The 15,691-nt window shown below is 37.5% G+C and overlaps 1 protein-coding gene across 1 annotated transcript in view; it reads right to left on the reverse strand.

Annotated features, from left to right (window-relative positions):
- The window catches only part of PRKG2 (protein kinase cGMP-dependent 2), a 123,396-nt gene that overhangs the window by 44,974 nt on the left and 62,731 nt on the right, over nucleotides 1-15,691 (reverse strand). The window contains exons 7-9 of the mRNA XM_020988351.2: nucleotides 14,747-14,824; nucleotides 5,090-5,184; nucleotides 922-990 (exon numbers count right to left, since the gene is read on the reverse strand). Coding sequence (XP_020844010.1) covers nucleotides 922-990; nucleotides 5,090-5,184; nucleotides 14,747-14,824 — 242 coding nt within the window. The remainder of the gene's footprint in view (nucleotides 1-921; nucleotides 991-5,089; nucleotides 5,185-14,746; nucleotides 14,825-15,691) is intronic.

Consider the following 15,691-nt stretch of genomic DNA (forward strand, 5'->3'; position numbering starts at 1 on the left):
CGGTTTACTGTGCTACAAAGCCTCACACAGAATACTAACAAAATTATAGGGGATATCCCCAAACCATGCCACTAAAGCTTAAAACTGCACTAAGACTCTTGGAGCACCCCATAGAATCAGTTCTCTGAGTTCAGGAAAGTAATTGGGATTATTGGTGAGAGGGTAAAATGCCTTCTGGATTTTTCCACTGAAGTCCAGAAGAAATGCAGTGGAACTGATCATTCCTGCCAACAAGCCTACATTATAACCTGTTTACTGGACATTTTGATTGCAGAGTGCAATGACATTAAGTGCAGCTAACTGAGGCTTCTGTCCACTGAAAACTGAGGATGACATATTCTTCTCCCCAGAATGCTATTCTTCTCTTCACCTTTCTTCTTGTCCTTATTTCTGCCAATGCTCCAAGAAGCCTTGATTTCATCTCATTCATTCATGATGAATCCAAATGAAGTTTGGAGATTGACCGAAGATTCAGTCAAAGCATCACACTTGAGGACCTAGAGGGCCACAGGTGGCCTCAAGGCTGCAGGTTCCCCACCCCTGTGACATAACCTATTGCTGTGGATGTACCCTGAGATTCTGTCCTGCATTCTCTCTTTCTTCTGCTCCCTCTCTCTCTCTCTCTCTCTCTCTCTCTCTCTCTCTCTCTCTCTCTCTCTCTCAGTAATTTCATGAGCCCAAGTTTAATTATGATCTCTATGCAAGTGACTCACTCATCTTTTTATCCAGGCCCACTCATACCCCTGAGCTTCAGTCCTGCAACAATCAGCCATTTGGAACTGGAGAACTGACTGGTAGATGAGGGATGGATCAGTATTTTTAAGGGGTGATGGCAGGGGAAGAATTTCCCCTTCGAAAAAGATAAGAGCAGGGGTTCCTCGAGCAGAGACAGCCTTTCTCTACCCACAGCAGAGTACTCACTCTCGGTCAATAACCAAGCAGGCCACGTCATTTTCTTCTGCAATGATGTTAGCTGATCTGACGTCATCACTGTTCAGGAAAATAAAAAGACATGGCTCACTTCTGCTAAGAAATGAGATATACCTATGACAAATGCACCAACCAATGTCCTCTAAGTAATAATATCTCTGTTATATCACTTTCAATCAATAAATGGCAAGAAATACTGATTGATTACTTGGTATTACAAGTACCAGGTAAGAGAATTTCACTGAGCGTCTAGTTCTGTCTGCAGTGTTCTTCATTCATGTCTCTTCTCTTTTTCGGGTACTAGTAGCCTCCACTATGAGGTTTCAATAACATAATATAATAATCATAACATCTATATCCATATTTCTGATTCTTATCTATGTATCTATCCATCTATCCATCCACCCACCTGTCTATCTACCTCCCTACCCTCCTATGTATTCTATCTACATTTGGTCTAGCTTTGTGATTTTATTGGTACAAGGAACTCCCAGTGTGGAAATGCCTGAAACAATGCAGATAGGCAATTAATCTATAACTGATAGTCTGAGAAAGATGCCTTTAATACTGAGAGTCCAGGTGACTCATGGTCCCAAAGTGAGTAAGTATTAGATAAAGGAAATGAACCCAGGTCTTTCTGATTCCCTCTTGACTGTGCCATACCACCTCCAGTAAAGCTGCCCAAATAATAAAGATATTGACACTACATGCACTAATGTAAACACAAATACATGGGGGTTCACCAGTCTTGAGATTCATCTAAGGTGACGCCCAGAAAAGCACAGGGTGGACTGATGACTCCATGATCTCTAGGAAAGTGGAATTATTTCACACTTCTCCAAACAATGCAGCCTGTATCTCCTTGAGCCCTTTCTCCATCATCACTAGGAAGCCTTGTATAGAAGTGATAACATCTCTTGTTTTTTTCATACTCATTAGAAGCCTGCTTTAAAAAAACAGCAAGAAACTTCAAAGCCTTTCTTGGCAATAAGGAGAGTAGCCCATCCACAACTGATGCACAGTAATTTGCAGGGATACTGACTTCAGAATTAGATTGTGGGTCATGTATCTGACATGTAAATTTCTATCATAAGACAGAGCCAGTCATCCAAGTTCTGATGAGAGAACAATACTTTGAATGAAATCTTGAAGGCTTATAAAGTTTGTTTTTGAAATCATTATGTGAGCCCTAAGGATTTCTTTTCAACAGATTCTAAAAGCACCCTGGGGTTAGTTTGTGTCGAACCTTAGAAATACAAAGAAAGCCATTCTGACATGTGGAACGACAGTGTCTCTGTGCAGTCACAGAACAAACAAAACAAATAGGGCTTTCTGCCATTTTCTTTCTCTCTGACTTCAGCTCTGTAAGGCTGAAATGGCTTTAGGGGTTGTTTGGCCATTACGAGGCCATTACAAACCATATTCTTCACTAGAATAACTAAAATCAAACTGGCTGAAATATATGACAAATTTCCTTTTCAAACATCCAAAGCAAAAGATATATTCCTTTTTCAGGGAGCAGTTTTAAAATCACAGCATCTTCATAAAGTCCTTAGATAATTCAAACTTTGGTACCTTGATTCACAGGCTTTATAGGAAAAAATATTTTAAGCACGACTGAAATTAAATCTGCTTAAGTTCAGGACAACTCATTACGCAATTGTATATGTTCAGTACAATCAAACGGGCTTCTTCCTGTTTCTCACAGACATTTCTGTGCCTTTGCAGACTGCCTCCCATGACCAGAGTGTATCTTCTTCTCTTCTCTACTGCCGGGGATCTCTACGTTCCTTCACAACTCAGCTCAGGCACCGCTTCCCATGTGAGACCTTCTCTCAACCTCTTCCCCCAAACTGCTTCTCTCTCCACAAATTATCTGGTATTCATTTTTATGTATTAATATTTACCTGTCTCTCCATCTGACTGTCTGTAGGTACATATGTATTGTCTCTAAGAGACTATAAGCTCCTTGAGGGAAGAAACAATTTCATTTTTGTCTCTCAGCACCTATCACAAAGCCTGGCACAAAGTAAGCAATTAATATATGCTCACAGACAGATTCATTGGTTGATGAATAATGTATTCTTATTTCAGATCCCATGGCAAATGAAAAATAGGTAGCATGAATTCAAAGTTAAATTGCATTCTCTAACAGATTTGAAATACATATAGCCTTAAGGAAAAATTTCAGTTTACTTTTAGCTTTTAACACACTTTTTCAGATTGTTTTAATACTATCAACAACCTAAATTATCAAAGATTAAAAGGTAAAAGTTGTCAGTTGGTAAAAAGTTTTTTGCAACAAATATCTCTGATAAGGGTATGATATGTAAGATACATAGGCAGCTAAGAGAACTATATATGACCAAAAGCCATTCTCTAACAGACATATGGTCAATGATTATGAAAAGAGTTGAGCAGGGCCATATAACCGTTAAGTGTCAAAGGAAGCATACGTAGGAGTTTAGAGGTAGAAAAGAATTTCTCAGTCTCTCCTCATAGAACACATCTTTATATTCATTTAGTCATTTGCCCCTTTCATCTCCTGTACAAAACCAGATCACTCTAAGATCAAGCCAATTAAAAAATGTTTAACATGTAATTTAAATTTGTAATATTTACTGGTTTGGTTAACCAGAAACAAAAATTTTGCATAAGTTAGATTGGTTCAATTTATACAATAGAATTGGATATAGGAAATACATTTAAGAAATAACAAGTGTATTGGATAGCAGAAAACTTCATGACCAAACAAGAGACAGAGAGGATCACAGAAGATAAAATGGTTAATTTTGATTACAAAAAATTTAAAAGTGTTTTGTACAATCAAATCCAAGAAAGTTACTATTAAAAGGAAAACAATTAACTAGGGAAATTTTTGCAGGAAGTTTCTCTAATAAAGGTATCATTTCCTATATCTTTATCTATCTATCTATCTATCTATCTATCTATCTATTTATCTATCTATCTATCTATCTATCTATCTATCTATCTATATATATATATATATATATGGAATTGATACAAATTTATAAGAATAAGATCTATTCCCTGCTTGATAAATGGTCTAAGGAGAGGAATAAGCAATTCTCAAGAGAAGAAACCCAGGCTATCTATAATCTATAATCATATAACTATATGAAAAATACTCTTAATAATTAGATAAATGTAAATTAAAGCAATTATGAGATTCTGCCTTACAACCACCAGAATGGCAAGAATGACCAAAAAATCAAATAACAAATATTAGAAGGACTCTGGGGAAACAGGCACATTGATGTCGTATTGGTAGAGATATGAATGGGTCTAACCCTTCTGGAAAGCAATTTTAAATTATACACAAAAAGTTACTAAACAGTACATGCCCCCTTGACCAGCTACATCACTGCTAGGACTGTATGCCAAAGGAAGAGGAACTGGTCATATATGTACAAAAATATTGTGGCACCTCTTTTTGTGGTGGCAGGAGATTGGACACCAAGAGAATGTCTATCAATTAAGAAAAGGTTGAACAAATTGTAATACATGGACCCAATGGGATACAATTGTGCAGTAAGAAATTAGGAAATAGATGATTTCAAAGAGACATGGAAAGAGTTGTATAAGCTAATGCAGAATAAAATAAGCAGAATCAGGAGGATAATTTATACAATAACAACAATACTCTAAAAATAAACAATTTTGGAGACTTGTATAAACTGATGAAAAATGAAATGAGCAGAATTATGAAAACAACTTATACAGTAACAACACTAAAAGCAGATCAGTTTGAAAGACTGAAGAATTTTGATCAATGCAATAATTAGCCATGTAAGAGAGGTAATAAATTCAGGCTGCAGAATGTGATAGAGAGAGAGAGACAGAGAGAGACAGAGAGAGAGAGAGAGTGAGAGAGAAAGAGAGAGAGAGAGAGAGAGAGAGAGAGAGAGAGAGAGAGAGAGATAAACAGACATATGTCTATATATTAATTTATAATACTCATACACAATACATAATTATACATACATTTGCTTGACTATGCATGTTTGTAATGAGGATTTTGTTTTTCTTTTTCAATTGAGGTGGAGTATGAAGGAGAAGTAAATTTCTGTTAAATAAAAAATATAGCTTAATTTTTAAAAAGAAATATGTAAACATTATTCCCAAACGGTGCACTAACCTGATGAGAGCCTTTTCTCCAAAGTAATCACCTTTTTGCAGTGTTTTAATCAGCTGAGGTTGATCGTAGCCTTCGGTGCTCTGAGTGACTCTCACCTGGGCAACAACAAAACAGAAGTTCACTAAACTCATGTTTTCATTATTCGGTTCTCCACAAAAGAGGTAGGCATGCTGAGCACACAGTAGGTATTCAATAAACGTTCTTTGAAGTCATTTACAAATCGTGATGACAGCTCTACTGTGGCATAAGACTACATTCAAGTCACCAAGTATTTGTTAAACACGATGATAGGAAATACAAAAAAGAGAATTCACCACAAACAGGCTCAGGAATGTATATAAAAATGACAATTTCTTCCTCCAGTCTCTTACCAGGTGCTGGTGAATATACATAATAACAATGGGAATTCTAGATGTTTATCTTCTAACAACAAACATAGGAAGGGCCGTTTTGGTTCCTACAGAATTTTCATGCGTATCTAAATCTTAACTTTAGATATACACATAATAGCGACAAACATATTAAAAGGCTATTTCTTTATTCATTCAAAATTGTATTACTGGAGGAGTGGAAGGCCAAGATCAGAAATGTAATTTATAAATCTATTCAGTAACTTAAGCAAAACCTTCTCATATGGTTGACTGGAAAGGTTTCCCAATAATGAGACAGTAAGGGAGAGGTTTCTTAATACACCTTGCCTCTTGTCTCACATCCAGAATTGTGGACAAGAGCTAGCTGCAAATGGCCATTAAAGCTTAACTGCAAAAAGTCATGCCATTTGATCTCGTCTCTAGCTAAATCTATAGAATCTTGACAACAATATTGACTCTTTTTGGCTGAAAAATGCATCTCAATACTAAGCTGAGCCTTCTTTTTTGTTTTTTTTTTTTCTTTTGGCTAGGCAATGGGGTTAAGTGACTTGCCCACGGTCACACAGCTAGTAAGCTGAGTCTTCTGATAATGTATATTGAAACCATGTCAATTAGCTCAAGAATTTTTTTTAAAGTGTATTAAAAATGACACACATCTCTTTTCACCCCTTCCAGATAATTAAATAAGAATGATCACCCTGATTTATTCGCTTTCGATATAGGGCCACCAGAAGTTGTTAGACTCTAGGGTAGATCAGAATTGATCCAGAATATCCCACACAACCAGGTCAATGAAATATCAATCTTTCTGGAGTCCTATAGCACAAGTCCCAGGGTTTTTTTTGTTGTTGTTTGTTTGTTTTTCACTCCCCTAGGATTCTCAGGGTTAATTGCCCCATCTCTGGGGAGATGAGACACATGTCATGACAGAACCTTCCTAGGCACTAAATGGAGGCCATTGAGAGGTAATCTGGCCATTGATAAAGGCAATCGGTGATGGTAAAAAACCCTGAACCCCATGTAAGATTGGCTGAAAGGATGGAGGACGTTTACTAAGGAGATGAGGACAGGAGATGGGGTTAGAGGGACAAGATAAGGTCATCCTCTTCAACAATATAAAGGGCTATGGTGTAGAAGAGAGATAAATGTGTTGTGTTTGACCCCAGAGGGCATAAACAGGAACAACAGATGAATATCACAAAGGTCAAGTATAGGCTTAATATCAGGAAAAATTCTGAAACAATTAGACCTGTCCAGATGTTAGAGGAGATGCCTCAGAAGCTGGTGCATTTCTCCTCATTGGAGGCCTTCAAGCAGAAAATGGATGGCCACTTGTCTAGGATGTTGTAAGGAGGATTCTTTTTCTGGTATGGGTACGATGAGATAACTGAGGTCCCTTCCAATTCTAAATTTCATGATTTAATGTTGTCCCACAAGCTATTGGGCCTTGTTCTAGTCGAGGTTCCATGCCTGATGTAATGGCTTAGATCCTGAGAATTTCGATAAACAATACCCTTAATTTAAAAAATCCAACAGTCCCCCAGCAAAAGGTATTACACAAAGTGACAAAAAGCAAAAATCCAGAAGATGAAAGCAGGTAAAAGTTGCCAGCAAGGAAATTAAAAGCAGTAAGTAAGAAAGTCACCTCAGGAGCCCCATCACCAAAGTCTTAAAAATCTTCCTTGACCAAATGGCCTCTAGAGGCAAAGTTAAACTCCAGCTATACCAGGTCTTCTCCAGTGTCTTGACTCACAACATTCCCCAATCAATACAGTGGGAGTGTGGAAGCTAATTCAAGGTCCCTAGGTAACTTTTTTTTGCATGAAATGAGACAAGGATATACTTTATTTATATGGATTTACAATTAGTTTAAATGTGTTAATTTTCAGTGAGAGAGTGTGCTTGGACTGAAATCCTATTTTCCTTAAATTTCTAATTCATTATATTATCATAGCTTTTCTTCAACATGAATTCTATAATGTCTACTCTCAAAGAGGATCTTCACAATTTCACTTCAGTCATAGTTATTTCTTTTATGAATCTACTGCTAATGATTAAGCAACTTATCATCTAGGAAAGCCTACCATCAGTTTTCTGTCCAGTGTGAATTACCTGAGGTTTTATAGGCTGTTCTTCCTTTTCCAGGAAAAGCATAACAATATTTACTTCATTTATATGATTTCATTCTGGTATGAATTACCTACGATTCCCTAAGTACTGTGCTCCATCAGAAGGCCTTCCCATGTTCATTGCATTCATAAAGTTTCTCTCCAGTGTAAATTCTCTGATGTTGAGTAAAATCTGAGCTCTACTTGACAGCTTTTCCATATTCATTACATTCCTAACGTATCTCTTCTAAATCACACTTCTGGTGTTCAATGTCTTGTTTTCCAGCTATTCTTATATTCATTATATACAAAATGTTTCTTTCCAGTATGAACTCTCTGATGTGCAACAAAGTATGCTCTTTGTTGGAAAGTCTCTCCACATTCATTACACCTATATGGTCTTTCTCCAGTGTGAATTCTCTAATAATCATAAAGTCTCGTCTTCCAGCTGAAGGCCTTCTCATATTCATTGCATTCATACAGTTACTCTCCAGTATGAGTTCTCTGATGCTGAATAAGTCTTGTCTTCTGGCAGAAGCCTTCCATATTTATTACATTCATAAGGTTTCTCTCCAGTATGAATTCTCTGGTGATCAGCAAATATTGTCTTCTGCTGAAGACCTTCTCACATTCATGACATTTATAGGGTTTTTCTCCAATATGAATTCTCTGATGTTCAACAAGCTATTTTCTGGCAGAAGGTCTTCCCACATCTGTTACATTGAAAGGGCTTCTTCTCCAGTATGAATTCTCCAAGGTTGAGTAAAGTTTCTCTTCCAAAGGAAGGCCTTCCCACATTCACTACATTCATTAAGTTTTTCTCCTGTATGAAGTTTCTGATGTTCAACAAAGTGTTTTTTTCTAGAGGAAGACCTTACCACATTTATTACCTTCAGGACCACAGTCCTACATAGATCTCAAGTATAAAGATAAGGTTTTCTTTCTTCATTGTGTTATTGGATGGAGACAAAGAAAATGTCAAGTCAGTGTTCCTCACTCCCAATCCAATCTTCATATTTTCTTATATTTAGATCTGGTTTTATCCTTCTTATGCTTAAAAAAATAAACTTCAGGTTCTCCTTGTTGTCATCATGTAAATTTTAAGTTTTCTGCTTGACGTTCAAGGCCTTGCATAATCAGGGGTCTTCCAGCCTTTTTAGTCTAATCTGATATTATTCCTACAATGTGCTCGGAGTTCTAGCCAAACAAGCTCACTCTGTCACCTAAATGTGCCAGGCTTTCACTTCCCCAGGTCCAGGCCTTGACTCACACTATTTCCTATGTCTAGAATGGTCTTCCTACGCTCTTCACCCATGGAATTCCCTTCTATCCTTTAAAACCCAACTCATACTTTACCTTCTCCATAAGACTGATGAATTCTCCTGGTAATAAAGACCTACCCCCCCCCCAACCTCACCTAACACTTTGCTTCTATCTTCATAGTGCACTTAATAAATGTAATTTTATATCAGAATTTTCTGTGTTTGTGTCTACCTCCCTATTTGACTGTAAATGCTATGAAGTCAATGGCTATGTCTGACCTAAACCTTGTACGTGCCCAAACACCCTGCACAGTGCCCTGTATACATTAGGCCCTTAGTACATGTTTGCTAAAATTGCAGTTACCGGCTGTTAGAGGGATATTACAGTGGAATGGGCTCTGGATTTGGAGTCAGAGGCCTTGTATTGGAACCCTAACTCCAATTTACTACCTAGATAATCTTTCCTATGTCACTAAATTTCTCTGGATGGAGATCTGCGCCCCATCATCTTCAAAAAGAGGTTGGACTTATGGATCCTTTAAGATCCTTTCTACCTCTCAACCCATGACTCTACCCACAAGGTATACCTGGAGCCAAAATGCTTTGTCATCACTATGAAATTGCTTACGTTAGGTGATGACATCATCTGTATGTCTAGACCGAGATTTGGTTACAACTGAGGCGTAGCTCAATTCACTATGATGACATCACTACACCTATATAAATGCATGGAGAACTTAGGTTCACTTTGACTGTCTGAACATCGTCAAATCCCCCAATCACCTCAAATAGGGCTGCCTCTCTTTTCTCCCCGACTATTTGTCTCTCCAACAAACTGCATATTTACATTTCTCTTCGTGTTAATCATTTCCCTTCTCTGGAGTCATAGTTAAAGAACAAATGACAATTATTGAGATGGTAAAAGACTACAAAGAAGAGTAATAGGCTGGTAAAATAGAGAACTAGGTGCTCAATGTTTTACCATGTCCAAATATATATAATTATATGTACAAACATATTATATATTATTATATAATAATATAATATAAAATATAATATAAACTATAATATAATTATATGTATAAACATATTATATATTATTATATAATAATATAATATAAAATATTATATTATACAAAATATAATACAATTATATGTATAAACATATTATATATAATATATATATGGGAGAAGAGGGGGGCAGTAACCCTACTATACACATATTGAGGTGTAAGTTGAACTGGAATATGGGTCAATCTGAACTTTTCAGTTAAAAGAAAAAATTCTCAAGTTTTAACTTTTATTTATTATTTTTGTTATTTATTTTTATTAAATATTATTTAAACATTTAAATATTAAATATTCAATTTTAATTAAATCAATTAAATAATATTTAAATATTAAATATTATTTTATTTATTCTTTATTAATGAAGATCAACTTTCATCATATAACTTTTTTCAGCAGCCACAACAATTTGGCAGAGAAGCTCCCCTGCTGCTAATATGGAATCATGTATTTAGAGCTCAAAGTGGTCTTAAAGGGTTGACAGGTCTAATTTCCTTATTCTAAATGGTCGCATTCCTGCTCCCATCCCCAGGATACTCCTTCAATTTGTGGTTGCAGTGGCAGGCTGGGTTCCCTTGGGTTCTAGGGGCAACCCTATGGATCTATACTTCTGACATAGTTCATCAATTCCCCTAAGTGTGATTCCCATTAATGATCAACCAGTACTAGCTCTTAGCAAAGACTAAGGTGGCAGAGTAATAAATAATAGCTACAAAACATTACTTCCATAAAGCTAGGGCATTCTCCCACAAATACACACAGGATACTCAGGAAATATGAGCTCACACTTACAGGGCACATGTGTAGGATACATGTGCATCAATGGCAACGAACAACTCCTTGTATTACAGGACCTGGAAGACCTTTCTTTACAGAGCCCTGCTGCTCTTCTCTCTTCTCTCCCCTCTTAGATGTAACATCTTTGCGGGGCAGCTCGCTTAATTGGTTTCCCATGGTCAGCTACTCTCTTTATCCAGCTCTCCTCTTGTTTTCCAGGGGTCCTGTTTCTCAAAGCAGCTTTCTGCCCTAAATGATTGCCTTTCTATATCTATCTGAAGTATGCATCTCCGAGGTTCCCTCAAATGACCCTCAAACTCTCTCAAACCAACATTTTTTAAAAATTTTAAATTTTTTTAAAAAAGAGAATTTTTAAAGACAGAAAAAAAGAGGATTCTATTTGGAAACTGCGAAGCTCCATTTCATACAGTACGCTTTAAAAAAATATATGTAAGTTTTACGTGTTACTTTCAACACTGTCCCCTCATCTTCACTTCTTCAGAACTTCTCTGTTCTCTTCTGCACATTTTTATTAAAAAAAAGGTCAATGACCTCTCTTTTTTGGCATCATCATTACTGTTGTTAGCCCCCTCTCTACTCCTTATCCCCTCCCCCCTCCCCATTATCCCAGAGAAAGAAAAAAGAGGGAGGGGGAATCTTTGTCACAAATAAGCTTAGTCAAGCAGAACAAATCTACACAACAGCCATGCCACAAAAAGGTGTCTCTGCACCCTGTGTCCATCACCTCCCTGTGAGGAGGTAGGTAACATACTCCATCATACAGCCTCTGGAATCAGGGCTGCACATGGCTTTGATCAGATTTATTAAGTCTTTTAAATCAGTTTTTTCTTTACGATGTTGTTGCCTTACACACACTCAACTGGGTATGGAAATCTATCTTATCCTACAGGAAAATAGGGGGGAAAGGGGAGAAGGGAGCAGGGAGATGATAGAAGGGAGGGCAGATTGGGGGAGGCGGGTAATCAGAAGCAAACACTTCTGAGGAGGGACAGGGTCAAAAGAGAAAACAGTATAAATGGGGGGTGGGGTAGGATGAAGGGAAATATACTTAGTTTTTCACATGACTACTATGAAAGTGTTTTGCAAGGCTGAACTTCTAAAAAAATAACAATACAACGTTGTTGCCTTGTTTAAATTATTCTCCTGCTTCTGCTCTCTTCCCTGTGTTAGTTCAGACTATTCAGCATTCTCCAAAATTGTGCCTTTCATCATTTTTTACAACACAATAATATTCAGTTACATTATTAGACTCCGAATTGTTCAGCCTTTCACCAATAATCTAAGAGACTTTCTTTTTTCCTTCTCCTCTTTTAAGTCCCCCTTCAGGTTCAAGACCCTCCCTTAGATTTCAGCTTTTCCCTTCCCAACCCCTTTCAATCTCCCTTAAGGAGCAGGAAACCCTGTTTTGCTTTTTCATTACACATCCCCTCCCTATTCCTGTTTGTTTCTCTGTTGAGTTTCCACACCCAGAGTCATGTGTATTTAACCCTCCTTTGTCTACTTCAGACAAGAATGAGGTTCATCTGATGCCCACCCCTTTCTCCTTGTTTGTATATGATTCTTCTCACCATGTTTATACATGTTTCTTCTCACACATCCTAGTTATGAGAAGCAGCCAGTTCCACCCTTTTTCTACACTGGGGTGTTCCTCCTTTTACCCTACCTGCTCTTTCTCTTCTTAAAACCCTCAGAACGAATTAATGCATCCCCAGTACCTCGGTTTTTCTTTTTTAACTCCCTCATTACCTTTTGAAGACACTGAGATCCTCACTGGGGGAAAAGATCATCATACAGTTGGGGGAATTATCACATCATATCGATGTTATCATACATTGTGGAAGAATTATCCTTCTAATTCCTTCTAATTGTTCAAATACACTTTTCTAGGTGTCCCTGGACTCTTGTATTTGCATTTTAAAGCCCCTACTCAGCATTAGTCTTTTCATCAGAAATGCTCTGGAGTCATCTATTCTATTAAAGCTATATTTTTTCCCCTGTTGTATTTTACTCAGCTTTGCAGGGTAAGTTATTATGGGTTGTAAGCCTATTCTTTTTTTTTTTTTTTTTGGTCTTCTGTATTTCAGGATTTCCCCTGGATTTTTAATAGAAGCTGCCAGGACTTAGTGACCCTGATCCCAACTGTGGTCCCTTGGTACTTGAACTGCTGATGCTGGAAGTACTTTTTTCTTTTGATATGGGAGCTCTGGATTTTGATTTTGATATTCAGGAGATAATCAGATAATTCTTTTTATCTTGGCTTTCTGGTCCTAGTAGATCTGGGAAATTTAGATGTATGATTTCTTGAAGTAGAGTATCCAGGCTTTTTTTTATCATGGTTTTCAGGGAATTCAGTGATTTTTAAAATTCTTTCCTTGACTCATTTCCAGGTCAATTATTTTTTATATCTTATATTTTTTTCTATTTTTTTGAAATCTTTAAATTTGGTTATATAATTTTTTTCTGTTTCATGAAGTCATTGATTTTTTTTTATATATTCCAGTTTTCAGGGATTCTATTTCTTAGATAAAGTTTCACTTTTTCTTCTAATCTACTTAGTCTCCCTCTAATTTTTTCCTCCAAAACTTTTATTTTTTTATCTCTTCCTTAATTTCTTCTTCTAGGCATTCATGTAGTCCTTATGGAAAATCTAGTTTTTCCCTTTCAGTTTCCATTCATAATTTTTAACTGAGTTAGATTTGCAACATTTTTTCCATGCTAGTCAGTGTTTTTCTTTGATTTACTCACCTTTCCAAATGTAGTCCCTAATTTGGGCCTCTATCTCAGGAAAAGGCTCTGATCCTTGCTGTGCAAAATTCTGGGTGGGACAGTGAGTCCAGTGTGATCTCACCATGGGTCCCCCAAGTTCTTGTGCTGACCTTCAGGGTTAGACCACCCCCCCACCAAATCTCTGATATTCACGGTGCTGGATCTTCAGGGCCCTCTCTGGTGTCTTGGGACAGAGTACTAAGAACCTCACAGCCCCTAGGCCTAGGTAGTTCCAGTCAGGGTCACTCCCCAGGGTTTCCAAGGTGTCTACCCTGGAACTTTCAGATAACCTTGGGGTTTTCTCAGGGGAGCCTCTGCATACAGAGCCTTGTAAACTCCCCAACTCTGATCATGCTCATTTGCTTTGTTGAAGGGACCCCCTTTTCTTTCACCATGGAGCTTCTGGCTAACTTTTTGTACAGTTCTGGAGTATATGAAATCACTGGGTATAGTTTCCCATTAGATTTCCTGATCATTACTTCATCTCATGAGAACTTTAGGGTTTTACTAGAATAGCTATTTGGGAAGTAGACGGCCTGCCTCCTGTTCAGACAGCATCTTGGCAGGAAGTCAAAGTAACAAACTCTTGAATGGATGGAGTGTCTCCCTCTCTCCTGCTAGGTGCCATGACCGAGAGTGAAGAAAGCTCAGCTATTGATTTTTCTATCCATCATGCAAGTGTTCCTCATGGATGGTGAATGAGTAGAGAGTAGTTCTTCTTGTGTTCAAGCAGCCTTAAAATTTCAAGAGTAGAGTGGAGAGGGTGACTGTCTGCCTGACTGCCTCAGTAGGGGAAGGATTCTGTGTGCTACAGTGATAGGCAGGGGTACTTAATGGATTTGGAGTTGGAGAATCTCAGTTCATGTCTCAATTGTACAAAGGTAGAATCTGGACAACTTGCTTAAACTTCTCTGGGCCTCAGTTTACACATCTGTATATAAGTGAGTAGTTTATTTCCTGGCAGTTCAGTTGAGATAATAACATTCCTTCCCTCCCAGCCCCTTCTCATTTTCCTGGGTCTTCTCCTTTGAACTTCCCAATGCTTAACTATTTAAAGCCTCTAGGGGGCATAGCTAATTGCTGCAATGTCACTTATCCACTCCTTCGGCCATTGGATAAAACTGCTGAGAATGGACTGGTAGAGGGAAGGGCTCAGATTCTGTCTGATACATGTAGCATATATCAATGTCAATTTGCCTTATCCTTAAAAAGCTATCTTATATGTGCTAAAATAGAACGTAACAGTTATCTGCTTGGTTTTATTTTGATGACCATCATATTTACCACTCCTTTTGCTAAAATGAAAAAGGTGCTTCCTTCCTCCCCCTCTCTGATGATGTAATCTCCTTTGTCATAATACTCCTGTTGGGATGAGAAAAAGAAAAGTATTAGTAGACAGGAGTATTTAAGGGAAGAGCTGAAATAGCATTTCTAATCTTTTTGAAATACTGGCTACATAAGGTATCAGTCTCTGTTCATTGTGGGTTCCAAGCCTTTCATCCATCACAGTCACAGGCCTTGGAAAAGTAAAGAGTCATAGCCATTTCTGGCCCTCTTTCATTGCCTTCCTCAGAGATCATCTCTGGAACTTTGAAGAAGAGACAGACCCAGGATGTGAAGGGAACAAGAATCCAGTTCTAGTCATTCTAGGTCACTTCACATTTCTAAATCATAGCTATTTTTTCCCTAAAGACAGAAATGGAAGTAAAACTATTTCTAATGGCCTAAACCAGCCCAAAAAATATAAGTTCAGATCAGAAGAAAATGAATAATACCGAAACAAACAATATATTCTTTCCTTCAAGAGACAGGGGATTCTGGATGACACAAGCCCAGTTCCCTGAAAGGCAACAGCAGAGAGGACACCTAAAGTCCTAACAGTCTTCAGAATTCTCTCTGTGGGATGGCAAGACAACAGGGCAAAGGGGAAAGTAAGAGCTTCCCTCTAACTGCGCCTCAAGAAAGGTCAGAGTGATACAAAACACATTTTGTGTTCATAGTGTTTAATTTTCCTTTTTTCTTTCTTTCTTTCTTTTTTTTTTTTTGCTAGGGTGACTAAACCAATATAACCAACATTTTCTAAAGCAAAACTCTGTTTGGCAGAAAGAACTGGCAATTGGCTCTTCCTTCCCTACGTGCATATCTTTAATTTGAGCTAATGTCATTAATTTATAAAGCTATGATAGGTCATTTATTTTAAAATTACACAGTTAATTTCTTCTATCCCAT

This window comes from Phascolarctos cinereus, unplaced genomic scaffold (genome assembly GCF_003287225.1).
Source record: "Phascolarctos cinereus isolate Bilbo 61053 unplaced genomic scaffold, phaCin_HiC Scaffold_9;HRSCAF=440, whole genome shotgun sequence".
Lineage (NCBI taxonomy): Eukaryota > Metazoa > Chordata > Mammalia > Diprotodontia > Phascolarctidae > Phascolarctos > Phascolarctos cinereus.